Source organism: Oratosquilla oratoria, chromosome 24, assembly GCF_046742065.1.
Source record: "Oratosquilla oratoria isolate Oo_2021 chromosome 24, ASM4674206v1, whole genome shotgun sequence".
Lineage (NCBI taxonomy): Eukaryota > Metazoa > Arthropoda > Malacostraca > Stomatopoda > Squillidae > Oratosquilla > Oratosquilla oratoria.
Genome location: NC_134800.1, coordinates 9,004,623 through 9,018,915, shown reverse-complemented (window position 1 = coordinate 9,018,915; position 14,293 = coordinate 9,004,623). Strand labels below are relative to the sequence as shown.

Genomic DNA, 14,293 nt, shown 5'->3' with positions numbered 1-14,293 from the left:
GTGTGGTACAGTTCCTAAGGACTGATATCACTGACATACTGCAACACTTAAACTATCATAAAACAACATACCTCCACTATTCTGTCCTGGTATTTTCCACATGTACAGGTTAAAGTCATCTGAGCCTGAGAGAACAAACTGGTCACTGTCTCCAGCAAAGCAGCAACTCTTCATGGTGCACGAGTTGTAGTAATGGTCCGCATCAAACTACAGAAAATAAATGTATTTGTAAATTAATATTTGTATATGCATGCATATACAGTGCACCCTCACATAACAACCTTAATCAATTTCATGACTCCATTCCTAAATCAAAACATCAACTGAAATAATTACATCAAACACATCAAAGCACTATCTAGCCAGTGGGATTGTGTATACAGGTTGTATTTACCTAGTTGTATTTTATGGGAAGGCGAGCTATGCTCGTGGTGACTGGGTTTTGTATCTCGCAAGATCAAGTTTGTTCTTAAATTTATGTATGGTGTTTGCACACACTATTTTTTCATCCAATTTGTTCCAGACGTCTATCACTCTGTATGGGAAGCTATTCTTTTTCAGGTCTCTTCTGTATGCATGTTTGTACCCTGAAGTATCATGTGTTAAAAGACAAAAAAAATTCATGAATTTGTTCATTCATCGATTCACTCTTGGGACATCCATTTTCTGAGATTCAACTGTGTACATGTGTATGTGCATGTGCAGTTGTATTTACCTAACTGTAGTATACAGGAAGGGAGCAATGCTCTTTGGGTCCTGTCTCCTATTCTCTAATTTTCTAACATACCTAGATTCAAATTCATATATGGTTCTAACTTAATCTATATCTTTGATTTCCAATTATCATATATAGATTTGAACTCGTGTACTGTTTGAGCTTGGGCTACATCACCTTTTAAGCTATTCCACATATTTATACATCTATATGGAAAACTGTATTCTTCACATCTTTTTGACATGTCTTTTTTAATTTACTTCTGTGATCTCTTAAAGCCCTCCCATCTTTAAGCAGGAGAACTCTTCTATCAATGCACTCTATCCGCTTCAGTGACCTGAACATTGTCATCATGTCACTTCTTTTTCTTTGATCTTTCACCTCTTTTTCTTTGATCTTTCAAAGTTGGTAGACTCAGTACTTTTAGTCTCTCCTCATATGGTTTATCTGCCTGGCTGGGGACCAGTTTAGTTGCTGCCCTTTGTATTTACCTAGTTGTATTTTACAGGAAGGGGAGCTACGCTCATGGTGTCCCATCTCTGTATCTCACTGTGTCTAATTTGTTCTTAAATTCATGTAGGATTTTTGCACACACTATTGTTTCATCTAGTTTGTTCCATACATCTACCACTCCATGGGGAAAGCTGTTCTTTTACAGGTCTCTTCTGTAACTGTCCTTTTTTAGCTTCCTTCTATGTCCTCTTGTGTTTCTCTTATCCCAATTTAGTAAGCCTCCTCTATCAAAGACTTCCATACGTTTCATGATTCTGTAGATAGTCAACAAGTCACCTCTTTCTCTTTTTTGTTCCAGAGTTGGTAATTCTAGTTTTGACAATCTGTCTTCTTATGACAGTTTTGAAAGTGTCTGGGCCATCTTCATAGTTGCTTTCTGGATTCTCTCAATTTTCCTTATATTCTTTTAGGTATTGGGTGACCATAGTGTCGCTGTGTACTCCAATTTTGGCCTTATCAGTGTGACTAGTATTATCTTTACAATTTCTTTGTCCAAGTAAATAAAAGCCACCTTTATTGATCTTAGCAAGTTGTAGGTTTCTCCAACGATTTTGTTTATCTGTTTATCATGGGCTGTGTCCTTTGTGATGATTATTCCCAGGTCTTTTTCAGATCCCACTTTCTTTACTTCCTTTGCACCAATTTTATATTGTCCTGATATCTTTTTTTACTTTTTCCACATTCCCTTATGCTATATTTCTCTGCAGCAAATCACAATCCATTTCCGTACTCACTTTCTTCAACAGTTTTGCGTCATCTGCAAAGAAGCTCATGTAACATTCACATAAATAGCAAACCTTATTGGAGCCAATACTCATCCCAGTGAAACTCCACTAATCACCTCTTCCCAAGTAGAAATCTTATCTCTAAGCATTACTCTCATTTTTCTTCCATGCAAGAAATCATCCATTTCAGTAGTTTACCTTGTATCCCTCCTACAGTTTCCAGTTTTCTTAATGTTTTTTTTTGTAGGTCTGGGAAAGAATCAGCCCATCTGTCCCTTTCCTGTATTATATCTAGTAGTCTTGAGTAAAAACTGATCAAATTTGTGGCACATGATCTTCCCTGTCTAAATCCGAATTGTCTCGGATTTAGTATATTGTTCTCCAGATGTTTTATCCATCTATTTTTAATAACTTTTTCACAAATTTTGACTACCGTGCTTGTAAGGGAAACTGGTCTATAATTTGTTGGGTTTTCATTGTTTCCTCCTTTATATACTGGTACAATATCTGCATTTTTTTCAGTCTTCTGGTATTTTTCCTTCTTTGAGTGAGCAACTTATGTTATATAGTTTGTCTATTAGTTCTTTACATTCTTTTAGTATCCAGTTTGTGATTCCTTCTGGGCCATGTGATTTCCTGACATCAAGATTTATTATTTGGTTCATTATTTCTTTTTGTGTTAATATTATTTCCCTCGTGGGGTGGGGTGGGGGGGTCATTTCTCACCCCTTCATCCCAATGTTGTACATTTTCTCTGCTGAAAACAGACTCGAAGTGTTTGCTCATGACTTCAGCCATTTCTATATCTTCTATATCTATATCTCTTGTAGTTTCACTATTTCCTGTTTGTTTTTTAGTTTACCATTCACATATCTATAGAACATTTTTGGCTGATCCTTACATTTTTCTATTGTCTCTTTTTCAGTTTCTTTTTTCCTCATTGTGTATTCTTATGTATTCATTCCTTTGATTGATATATATTTGCCACCTTCTGAGTTTTTTTTTTTTCCATCTTTTCCAAGCTTTATCTCCTCTCTTTTGCTTTGCTGCACCTTCTGTTAACCCAACACTTAATATACACCATTTCTTGTTTTTGTTTTGGGACATATTCATCCATTCCTTCATTATGGATTTCAATCAGAATCATCCATTTTTCTTCCACTTGTGTTTCTTCATTGTAGAATTTTCCCAAACTCACTTTAAGAAAAACTTTCCTAAGCTTCTCAAAGTCTGTTTTACTATACATTAGTCTTCCTTTTCTGTATTTCTCATTTCTCTTTATATTTCCTCCATCAGTTCTTACTCAAGTAATATGTGGTCACTCTTCCCAAATGGTGTCTTGTATTCAATTTTATCCACAATTTCAGGTTCTGATGTAAATAATATAATCTCAATGGTTCTTCATTATTTCTATATCTAGTATTTTCTTTTACCCATTGTGTCATTATATTTTCTATAGTCATGTCAAGTGATAAATTTCCCCATAGATTTTCTCCACATTTTACTGTCATCTCTTCCCAACATATTCAGCATCTCTCCAAGACCCTGTTTTGGGGGCATATAAATCACCACAAACTTTCTGTTTTTTATGTCACTATCTTCAACTCTAATTGTGATCATCTCCACCCTGTTCTCTCCATTTGTAACTTTTATCATATCTAAGTTTTTGTTAGCCAAGAACATGACTCCACCCTGTTTCTCTTCTCTATTTCTGATGGGTAATCATTTTGTTTATGTAATTCTGAGATTAATCCATCTATATTAGTATAAGTCTGTTTTAATTTTCTACTCTCTCAATCTCATTCTCTGTTCCTTTTGTTTCTTTTACTTGAATATGCCATTTTCTCAGTCTCATGTCTAACACACTCCAATAGATCTTCATTTTCTTGGTCTCTGTTCTTTTCTCATTTTTTTCTTTAACTTCATTTTTTAATGCCTTTTCTCTTTCTCTCTCCTCATCATTCATGTCTTTTTTTTATCCATATACCTTTATAGTGTTCACTTCTTGCTAGTATTTCTTCCACTGCCCTTTGTAACCTTAATTTGATCTTTAGGGGGTCGATTTCCTCCTTCTGCATATTTTCCCATTCTGTGCACTTCTTCTATTTCCTTTTGTATTTCTTGCTCTTTGTCTTGTACTAATTTTAGAACTTTTCTTGCCAATTATTTCTCTTTATTTCTCGGGTACCAATTTTGGATATATTTTTTCTTTAGGCCATATACTACTTTACACTTCTTTTTGTCCATTGTATCTCTTATCAAATTTCTTTTTTCCTTAATTACCTGAGTGACTGTATCTTTGGCATTCTCCTGCATTTGTTGGTAAACAATTTCCTTAAAATTATCTTATAATCTTTTTTTATCTTTCTTCTATTCTTTCCTGAGCTGTTGTAGATCTCCTATATTTCTTCCAGTTTTCTAATTCATTGCCTTTATTTGTTCAGTTCTCTCTTTTTTATGGTCTCACTATTAGTGGTATAATTATTTTTCAACCTCTCATTTTCACATTTTAGTGGTTGCTCTCTGGATTCTTTCAATTTTCTTTATATTCTTTTTGGTACTGGGTGTTCAGTGTCACAGCATACTCTAGTATAGGCTTTATTAGTGTGACTAAAGTTTTTTTTTAACCATTTCTTTATCTAAATACGGTAGGTAAAAGCCACTTTTATTGATCTTAGCAAGTTGTTGGATTCTCCAACAATTTTGTTTATTTGTTTATCAGGGGATAAGTCTTTTGAGATAATTACTCCCAGGTCTTTTTCAGATCCCACTTTTTTCACTTCCTTTGTTCCAATTGTATATTGTCCTGATATTCTTTTTTTTACTTTTTCCGAACTCCAATATGCTACATTTCTTAATGTTTAAGTCTACTTCCAACTTCTGACTCCCATTTCTAAACCTTGTTTAGGTCTCTCTGTAGTGATTCACAATTTGTTTCAGTTTTCACTTTCCTCAACAATTTAGCATCATCTGTAAAGAATCTCATGTAAATTCCACATCTTCATCCATGTCATTCACATAAATAGTGAATATTATTGGAGCCAATACTGATCCCTGCGGAACTCCACTAATCATCTCCCAACCTGAACACTTTTCTCTGAGCACTGCTCTCATTTTTCTACCATATAGGAAATCCTCCATTCAGTTAAGTAGGTTACCTTGTATCCCTTCTATGTTTTCCAATATCTTAAATAATTTTTTGTGTGGTACTTTGTTGAAGGCTTTTTGTAAGTCTAGGAAAGCACAATCAATGCATCCATCCCTTTCTTTTATTATATCTATTAGTCTTGAGTAGAAATAGATTAAATTTGTAGTACAAAATATTCCTGGTCAGAATCCAAATTGTCTTGAGTTTATTATATTGTTTCTTTCCAGGTGTTTTAGCTATCTATTCTTGATTATTATTATTATATTATTTTTTTTTTTTTTTTTTTTTTACAAATTTTGGGTACAGTACTTGTTAGGGAGACTGGTCTGTAATTAGTTGGTTTTTCTTTGATCTTCCTTTATATATTGGTACAATGTTGGCATTTTCCCAGTCTTTTGTTATTTTTCCTTCTTTGAGTGAGCAACTTATTATGTTGTATATTTTGTCCATTAGTTCTTCTTTGCATTCTTTTAATATCCAATTTGCAATTCCATATGGGCCTTGTGATTTCCTAATGTCAAGGTTCATCAACTGATCCATTATTTTTGCATTTTTGTTATTTCCCTCATGGGGGAAGATCACACTTCTCTTCCTTCATCCCAATGTTGTATTTTTTCTCTAGTAAAAACTGACATGAAGTGATTGTTCATGACTTCAGGCATTTCTAGATCTGTGTATTCTGTATTTCTGTGGTGTAGTTTCACCATTTCCTGTTTATTTTTAAGTTTACTATTCACATATCTGTAGAATAGTTTGGGTTGATCTTTACATTTTTCTATGATGTCATTTTTATGGTTTCTTTTTTTCCTATTTGTGCACTTTCCCATATTCATTTCTATGGCTGATATACATTTGCCATTTTCCAGGTTTTTATTTTTTCTCCATCTTTTCCAAGCTTTATCTTTTCTTTCACCTTACTGCATCTTCTGTTGAACCAACATTTAATGTACACCTCTTGTTTCTGTCTTGGTATGTATTTATTCACTCCATTATAGATTTCCATCAAGATCATCCATTTCTCTTCCACTTTTGTCTCTTCAATGTAGAATTTTTCCCTATTTGCATTTTGAAAGAATTTCTTAAGTTTTCCAAAGTCCATTTTGTTGTACATCAATCTTCCTTTTCTGTATTTTTCATTTCTCTCCATATATATTTCTTTAGTTCAGGATCTATTAGTATGTGGTCACTCTTTCCCAATGGTGTATTGTATTCAATTTTAGGTTCTTTTGTAAATATTAAATTGAGTCTCAACGGTTCTTTATTACTTCTGTATCTGGTATTTTCATTTACCCATTGTCACTGTATGTTCTATGGTTATGTCAAGTAATACATTTCCCCATAGATCCTCTCTGCCTTTGTCATCTCTTCCCAACAGATTTCTTTGCAGTCAAAATCTCCCATAAGTACCAGGTTACCTCCATCCTTAACTATCTCATTTAATGAATGCCTTGTATCATCTAACATTTTTTAATGCTCGCCCTCTTTTCAAGAGCCAGTTTTTGGGGGCACATACAGTATATCACCACAAACTTTCTACTTTTCATGCCATTGTCTTCCACTTTTATCATGATCATTTCCTCACTGCTTTTACCCTCAGTAACCTTTGTCACATTTAAGTTTTTCTTGGCCAAAAACATAATTCCTCTGCCCTTGTTTTTCATTTCTGTTTTTAATCCAATAATTGTATAACCCATATCCAACATTATTATGTGGTAGAGGACCCCTTAATTTTGTCTCCACAATTCCCATTATGTCTGATTATTCATCTTACAGGTAATCATTTAGTTCGTTCAATCCTGAAACTAATCCGTCTATGTTAGTATAAGCCACTTTTAATTATTTTCCTTCTCCATCCTGTTTCCTGTTCTTTTGCTTCTCTTACCTTGATGTACCATTTTCTCAGCCTCATGTCTATGACCCTCCAATAGAACTTGCTTTTGGTCTCCGTTCTCTTTGCATTTTTTTCCTTAGCTTCACCTCTTAGTGTCTTCTCTCTATCTCCTCAACATTCATTTCTCTTTTTATCCATATATTGTTATAATGTTCACTCTTTGCTAACTTGCCTCCTTTTGCTAATATGTCTTCTACTACCATTTGTGATCTTAGTTTTATCTTTAGAGGTCAATTTCTTTCTTTAGAATAATGTCTCATTCTATACACTTCTATATCTTTACTTCCTGATCACCATCTTGTACTTCTTTTGGAACTGTTATTACTATTTCTTTTTCAGCTTTTTCTCTCATGTACCTCACCAGACCATGTTTTTCCTTCAACCCATATACCTCAATACACTTTTTCCTATCCACTGTATCTCTGACCCAATTTGTTTTTCTTTGATTACTTGAATAATTGTGTCCTTTGCATTTTTCTGCATATGTTGTTGTACTATTTCTTTAAAAGCAATTTCTTCGTTTTCTCTGTTTTCATTCCATTTCTTAATCTGCAAATTTTCCTCAAATAAGTTTTCTTCAGTTCTTTCAGACATTGCCTGTATTCTGTTATTTACCCCTTTTCCTTTAAGTACTCAGTATTAGTAGTATCATTGCTTTTCATCTTTTTCACATTTAACCTCATTAAATCATTTTTAAATCCCATTAGCTCATTATTTAGTTTGGAATTTATTTTCTTTAGTTCACATATCTCATTGTTTGCTTCAAAAAGGCCTTTTGTTAAATTTACAATCTCTTTCCTTAGTTCTATGAATTACTTCTCCCACAATTTTCTATTAACACTCGTCTCCCTTTCCATGTCTACGGTTTGACTCAAATTTCTTCTGTCGTACTTACCAAAACCAGAAAAAGTGTCTTTGTTATTGAGTCAAAACATCCTTGATATTTCAAGACCTCTGTTTACATTTAATTTCAGTGCAGTGCCTCCAGAGTTGACATTCGGCTCAAAATCATAATTTGCATTTTCTTGCATTCTCTCTCATTAGATCAATTTAACACTGCAGATAAATAATTTTGGGTAACCACAAGTGGTCCCCCTCCAATTCAATACAAACCAGGCCTTTTGTTTTCCTTGTGCTATCGAGAATTTTTGTCTTATTCATCAGCCTTCAGAGCTTGAGTTGAAAGGTGTTGACAGCTCGGATGTATGCGTGTGTATTTACCTAGTTGTATTATATAGGAAGGGATCTATGCTCGTGGTCTTTGTATCTCTCAGCATCAAGTTTTTTCTTAAAATCTTGAATAGTGTTTGCACACACTGTTTCTTTGTCTAATTTGTTCCAAGTATCTATCACTCTGTGTGGGAAGCTGTTTTTTTTCAGATCTTTTCTGTAATTATCTTTTTTTTAGTTTGTATGTATATGTATGTACATGCATATACCAAAAGCTTTTTCCTCCTTACAAGGGAGGTAGCCAAAAGACAAAGGCATAAAAAACACTCCCACCCATTCCATCCCCACATACTCCACTCCCATTCACCCCACTTCCCTCCCTCTCATCTTGGCTCCTCCTGGATGATGGGACATCCCTGCATCTCGCCCACTGCCCTGGATTAGAAGCAGTGTCACAAGACACAGCACATCCATAGCAAGGCTGCTTCATTAAATCAGCGACTCCCCTCTCCGTCCCCTCATGCATAAATGAAGAAGACAAGGAGAAATCTTTTTAAGCTGTGTCAAATTATTTTTCACACATACTCCCTCACCCCCCAGTCCCCATCCACTCCCCCTCATGCATCACAGCATCATCCATACACAACCTTTCTCCACTCACCCCTATCTTCCTTCCTCTTTTTGTCCTTCCTCAACAGACATTTCCCTCTTTCCCAATGCCACTTTTACCTCATCTATCTCATCTTTGGTTGTCCCTTCATGTTCACTCCCTCCACCTCTAACTTCCACACCTTTCTTTACTAATCTTTTTTCACTCATTCTTTCCATGTGTCCAAACCATCACAATATTCTTTCTATTTCCAAACTACCTTTCCACCCCTGCTCTCCTTCCTCACCTTCTCGTTTCTTATTCTATCCAGCCTAGTAACCCCTATCATACTTCTTAGGCATTTCATTTCAAACACATAGCTATGTGTATGTAAAAGTTGTATATATATATATATATATATATATATATAATTATATATATATATATATATATATATATATATATATATATATATAAAATAAATAAATAAAAATAACAATTCCATTTTACTGTATATACTAATGTTCATATTCACACAGAGGCAATTGCTTTAGAACTCAAACTTTTTAGAACTTGAATGGCTTCCTGGAATGAATTGAGTTCAAGTTCTGTGGTACCACTGTGCAAGATGTCTCAAAATAACCACTAGATTTTGATGAAATACAGACGCTCCTCAACTTACGTTTTAGTTACATTCTGAACGGCTGAACGTAACGTGAAAATGAACATAAGTTGTTACTCTACGTTCCAGTAATGTATGACCGTTCATACTGTACCATACATCCATAAATTCTATTACCGTATCTTATAAAACACCCCTAAATCATTAATTATAAACATAACATTGTAAAATAATAACATTAATTTCAAATAAATTAAATTCAAGCAACATAAAGTGAGATGGTGGAGGAGGAGGAGGGGGAGGAGGAGGAGGAGGAGGAGGAGGAGGAGGAGGAGGAGGAGGAGGAGGAGGCAAGGCATGTTCAGTGTCATTTGTGCCATGTAAACAATGGACGCAGTGTCATGCCTAAACTAAAAAATTCACTCAAAAAAAAAAAAAAAAAAAAAAATATATATTATTACAGTCAGTTCAAACGTAAAATCGAAAAAACGTAAAACAAATGAATGTTAGAGGAGAGTCTGTTTGTGGAATAGAAAAAAGTTTAACAATACAATAGTATGTATACATTTAAACTTTTATAATAGGAGTATTTCAAAATAAATACTGCATCTGAGAAAAACATTTTTGTTTTCAACTTTAAAATTTTCTACGTGCACACCATCAAGGATGTTAAATTGGGAGACTGATTCCTTAGATTTCTCTCTCTCTCTTTTTTTATGTAAAGTTTATCATAGAATTAGAAATGCAGTTGACCTTCAAAATTGCAATAGTGGGATTGTTTTGAGGATAAAACCCGATATGCTTGAATGTACATGCAGAGAAACAGCATTTCTTTGAAATCTGTAAGGACACTGATGGTACATATGCAGAAACTTGTATTCAATTTTTAAGCAATATTTTTTTTTCAGTGTGAGTTAGAGAGTGTAGTTGGGACAGTGTCAGAAGTAAAGAGAGGACAAGGGAGAGAAGGGGTGGCTATACTAGTAAGTGAAAAGATAGGTGAATGTGTGGTGGAGTGGAAAGAGGTTTCTTCAAGGTTAATGTGGATGAAGGTGAAACTGGGAAGGGTGATGTGGGTTTTTGTAAGTGCATATAAGCCTAGTAGTGAGAAGAATGTAGAGGCTTTTTGGATAGATTTAAATGAGTACATACAGGGTTTAGGGAGAAATGTCAATGTAGTGGTATTGGGGGAGCTCAATACTAGGTTAGGAGATGAACCAATAGACGGAGTGGTTGGGAAGTGTGGAGTTTCAGGAAAAAAATTGCAGTGGAGAGTTTATGGTGAAGATGTGTCTAGAGAGTTGATGATAGCAAACACAGTGTTTAGGAAGAAAGTCAAGTATAAGTACATGTAGGAGAAAGTGGTAGGTGGAAGGGTGGTAGAGAGGGCTTTAATGGACTATATAGTGGTGACCTGGAGAAGAGTAGGAAGAATTTTGGATGTCCACGTCCTTAGGGGAGTGGGGAAATATCAGATAATTTTTTGGTGGAAGGTAAGTTGAGAGTGGAGGACAGATGGAGAAAGAGGAAAAGGACAGAAGGAAAGGAGGTGCTTAAAGTAAACTGCTTAAATGAGAAAGAAAAGTACAAGAAGCTGAGAGACAAGTGGGAGGGAGTGAAGGATAGAGTAGAACTAGGAGTGGAGGAGGAATGGGGATGTTTCAAGGAGGGAGTCACAAGGTGTGTAAAGATGGTGTGTGGAACAAGGAGGATGGGAGGAAATAGAAGGAAGGGTAGTGAGTGGTGGGATGATGAAGCAAAGAAGATTGTACAAGAGAAGAAATGAGCATTCACAGATTGGTTGCAAAATAGGAAGAGAATTATTTGAGAGGTACAAAGAAAAGAAAAGTAAAGCAAAAGGGGACAAAAGGAGCGCAGATGTAAAATGGGGTAAGAGTATGACAGAATTTTTTTAAAGTAATTAAAAGATGTTTTGAAAGGAAATTAAGAGAGGAAGGGGAGGCAAATCAAGTAGAGGAATATGTAAAAGGTGCTGATGGAGAGATGATAATGGAAGAGAGAGCAGTAAGAGGAAGATGGGCATAGCATTTTAGGGAGTTACCGTATTTTTCGGACCATAAGGCACGGGCAAAATCCTTAAAATCGGCCAAAATTGGGTGGTGCGCCTTATCGTGAGGTGCGCCTTATGTGTGGCTTCATTGCATAAAAAATGCCTTGGACAGTGACGTACTATTTTCACACGTTTCGTAGCTAGCCTGCCAATGGGGACAGTGCATAGGCCTAGCAAAAGTTACAACCAAGTTATAACCAAGATGCATGTATCTTGACAAGAAAATTGCGAAAACTTAGACAGTTTTCGAGTCCATGCCACCGCATTCATTAACGCTGTCATGGCTATGACATGATAGCGTCTACAACAAAGACAGGCACTTTACATTGGTCTAGTCTCGCTCCACTCCGCTTGTAGTCATTTGGGTATTTTTTAAGTTTCGACCATGGGCACAATATAGCAATAGAAAATTAATTATTAATTTTGTAAATTAAAATGTATCAACATAATATGCAATTTTGTGGGTGGAAATGAAAAAAAAATACCTTGCTACAAGCAAATATGTAAATGAACAAAGTTGGTAGCATAGGAACTTTGTATACCCCGCAAGCTGAGAGAGTGGTTGAAAAGCCCACCAACGTCTCTTACGACGACAACAACGAGGACGAGCCGGATGACATTTAATTTGCAGGTAACGATTTATTAAACACAGGTTAGGTTAGACGTCGGCATCTATCATAACAAACATGGCGTACCATTCGTCCGACAAGACTTCGTTACTTACGAAATCTGTTTTAGTAACTTTTTTGTTTTTTTATTTCCGCTCACAAAATTGCATATTACGTTGATACATTACAAATTACAAAATTAATAATTAATTTTCTATTGCTATATTGCGCCCATGGTCGAAACTAAAAATTTACCTTCATTTGTAATCTTGTTTTTTTAACTGAATAGAGAATTCCGGGAATAAAATTGCTAATGCTGGTTTTATTCCCTACAATTCCCGTAACATGTTTATGTTGTTTTTTAGGGGTATTGGTAGGGCAGACCATCCATGGAGGTGGTCTGATTTCACTGACCAAAATAAAAAAAACTATATAATTTTTGTAATTTTGCTAAATCCCAAACGATTTTTCTCATTCGACAACGAAAATGATCAGTTCTGAATGCACTCACATAAGCATGATTATCCGATGACGAGACCAGCTGCGCCTTATGGTCAGGTGCGCCTTATGTAAGGACGGGGAATAGCAAATTACGGGTGCACCTTATGGTATGAAGTGCCTTATGGTCCGAAAAATACGGTACTAGATGTGAAGGAGGATAGGGGGGGAGGTAGTTGTAGTGGGAAATACTATGAAAATAACAGTGATGAATGAGGAAAATGGAGGAGAAATAAGAAAAGATGAGGTGAAAGCATTTATCAAAATAATGAGAGCAGATAAGGCATCTACGTTAAATGGGTGTCATGTGGAGTGTCTAAAAAAGGGAGGAAAAGTGATGGTGGACTGGCTGGTGAGATTGTTTAATGTTTGTCTAAAAAAGGGTTGAGTGCCTGAAGACTGGAGGAGTGGATGTATAGTTCTGCTTTAAAAGTAAAAAGGGAACAAGTGTGAGTGTAGTAGTTTCAGAAGTAGTTGTTGTTGTTGTTGTCGTTCCCTAGACTGTCTGTCCGAGCAGTCCCGTCTCCCCAAGGAAGGCCACAGCCGAAACTGGAAGTAGTAGTTGGTAAGGCTTATGGGAGGTTTTATTTGAGAGGATTAGGAGAGGAACAGAGGGAGTAATTGGTGAGGAACAGTGTGGGTTTAGGAAAGATAAGGGTTGTGTGGATCAGATTTTTGTGGTAAGGCAGATATGTAAGAAAGCTTTAGGAAAAGGTAAGGATGCTCAGATGAGAGGAAGGGTGGGAGGGGTGTGGAGTGTATTTAGGGATGAAATGGGTGGGAGTGTTTTTATGCCTTTCCCTTTTTGGCTACCTCCCTTGGAAGGGGGAAAAAGCCTTGGTATATGTATGTATGTATGTAAGGATGATTTTTGGACCTTTATGGATTTGGAAAAGGTTTATGACAGGGTAAACAGGAAGGCACTGTGGGAGATATTGCAGGTATAAGGTATAGGAGGAAAGCTGTTAAGAGCAGTCAAGAGTTTTTACGAGAGTAGTAGAGCCTGTGTTAGAATCAGAAATGGGGAGAGTGAGTGGTTTGAGGTAAAGGTGGGACTGCCAGAGATGCGTCATGTTGCCATGGCTGTTCAATTTATACATGGATGGGATGGAGCAAGAGGTAAATGTAAGGGTAATGGGCTGGGGATTGGAGATGGTTAAAGAAAATGGGAGATAAGCTAGTTGTTGTTTGTTGACAACACTGCGTTTGTAGCAGGATCAGAGGAGGGATTAAGGAAATTAGTAACGGAGCTTGAGAAGGTGTGCAAAAGAAGGAAGTTGAAGATAAATGTGGGTAAAAGTAAGGTGATGAGATGTATAAGGCGAGAGGATGGCAGCAAATGGGAAGTGAGTATTAAGGGAGACTGGAGGAAGTGGATAGTTTTAGATACTTGGGTGCAAATGTGGCGGGAAAGGGAGGAGTGGAGGTAGAATGTAGATTGAGAGACAAGTAAATGTCTTGGGGGATTTAAAAGTGTAATGAGAAATAGACATTTGGGAATGGATACTAAGAGGAGATTATGTGAAGGAATGGTTGTGCCGACAGCACTGTATGGGGCAGAAACATGGAATGTGAGAAAGAATTTAAATGTGTTTAAGATGAAATGCCTGAGAAGTATGATAGGGGTTACTAGGTTGGAAAGAGTGAGAAATGAGGAGGTAAAGAGGAGAGCGGGGTGGAAAGGGAGTCGGGAGAGGGTTGATGAAAGAGTGCTGGGATGGTTTGGACACATGGAAAGAATGA

At 36.1% G+C, this 14,293-nt stretch overlaps 1 protein-coding gene across 1 annotated transcript in view; it reads right to left on the bottom strand.

The window, feature by feature from the left end:
- Nucleotides 1-14,293, bottom strand: part of LOC143038430 (uncharacterized) — a 68,634-nt gene that overhangs the window by 11,438 nt on the left and 42,903 nt on the right. Inside the window, exon 6 of the mRNA XM_076207614.1 lies at nucleotides 72-207. Within this exon, the coding sequence (XP_076063729.1) occupies nucleotides 72-207 (136 nt within the window). The remainder of the gene's footprint in view (nucleotides 1-71; nucleotides 208-14,293) is intronic.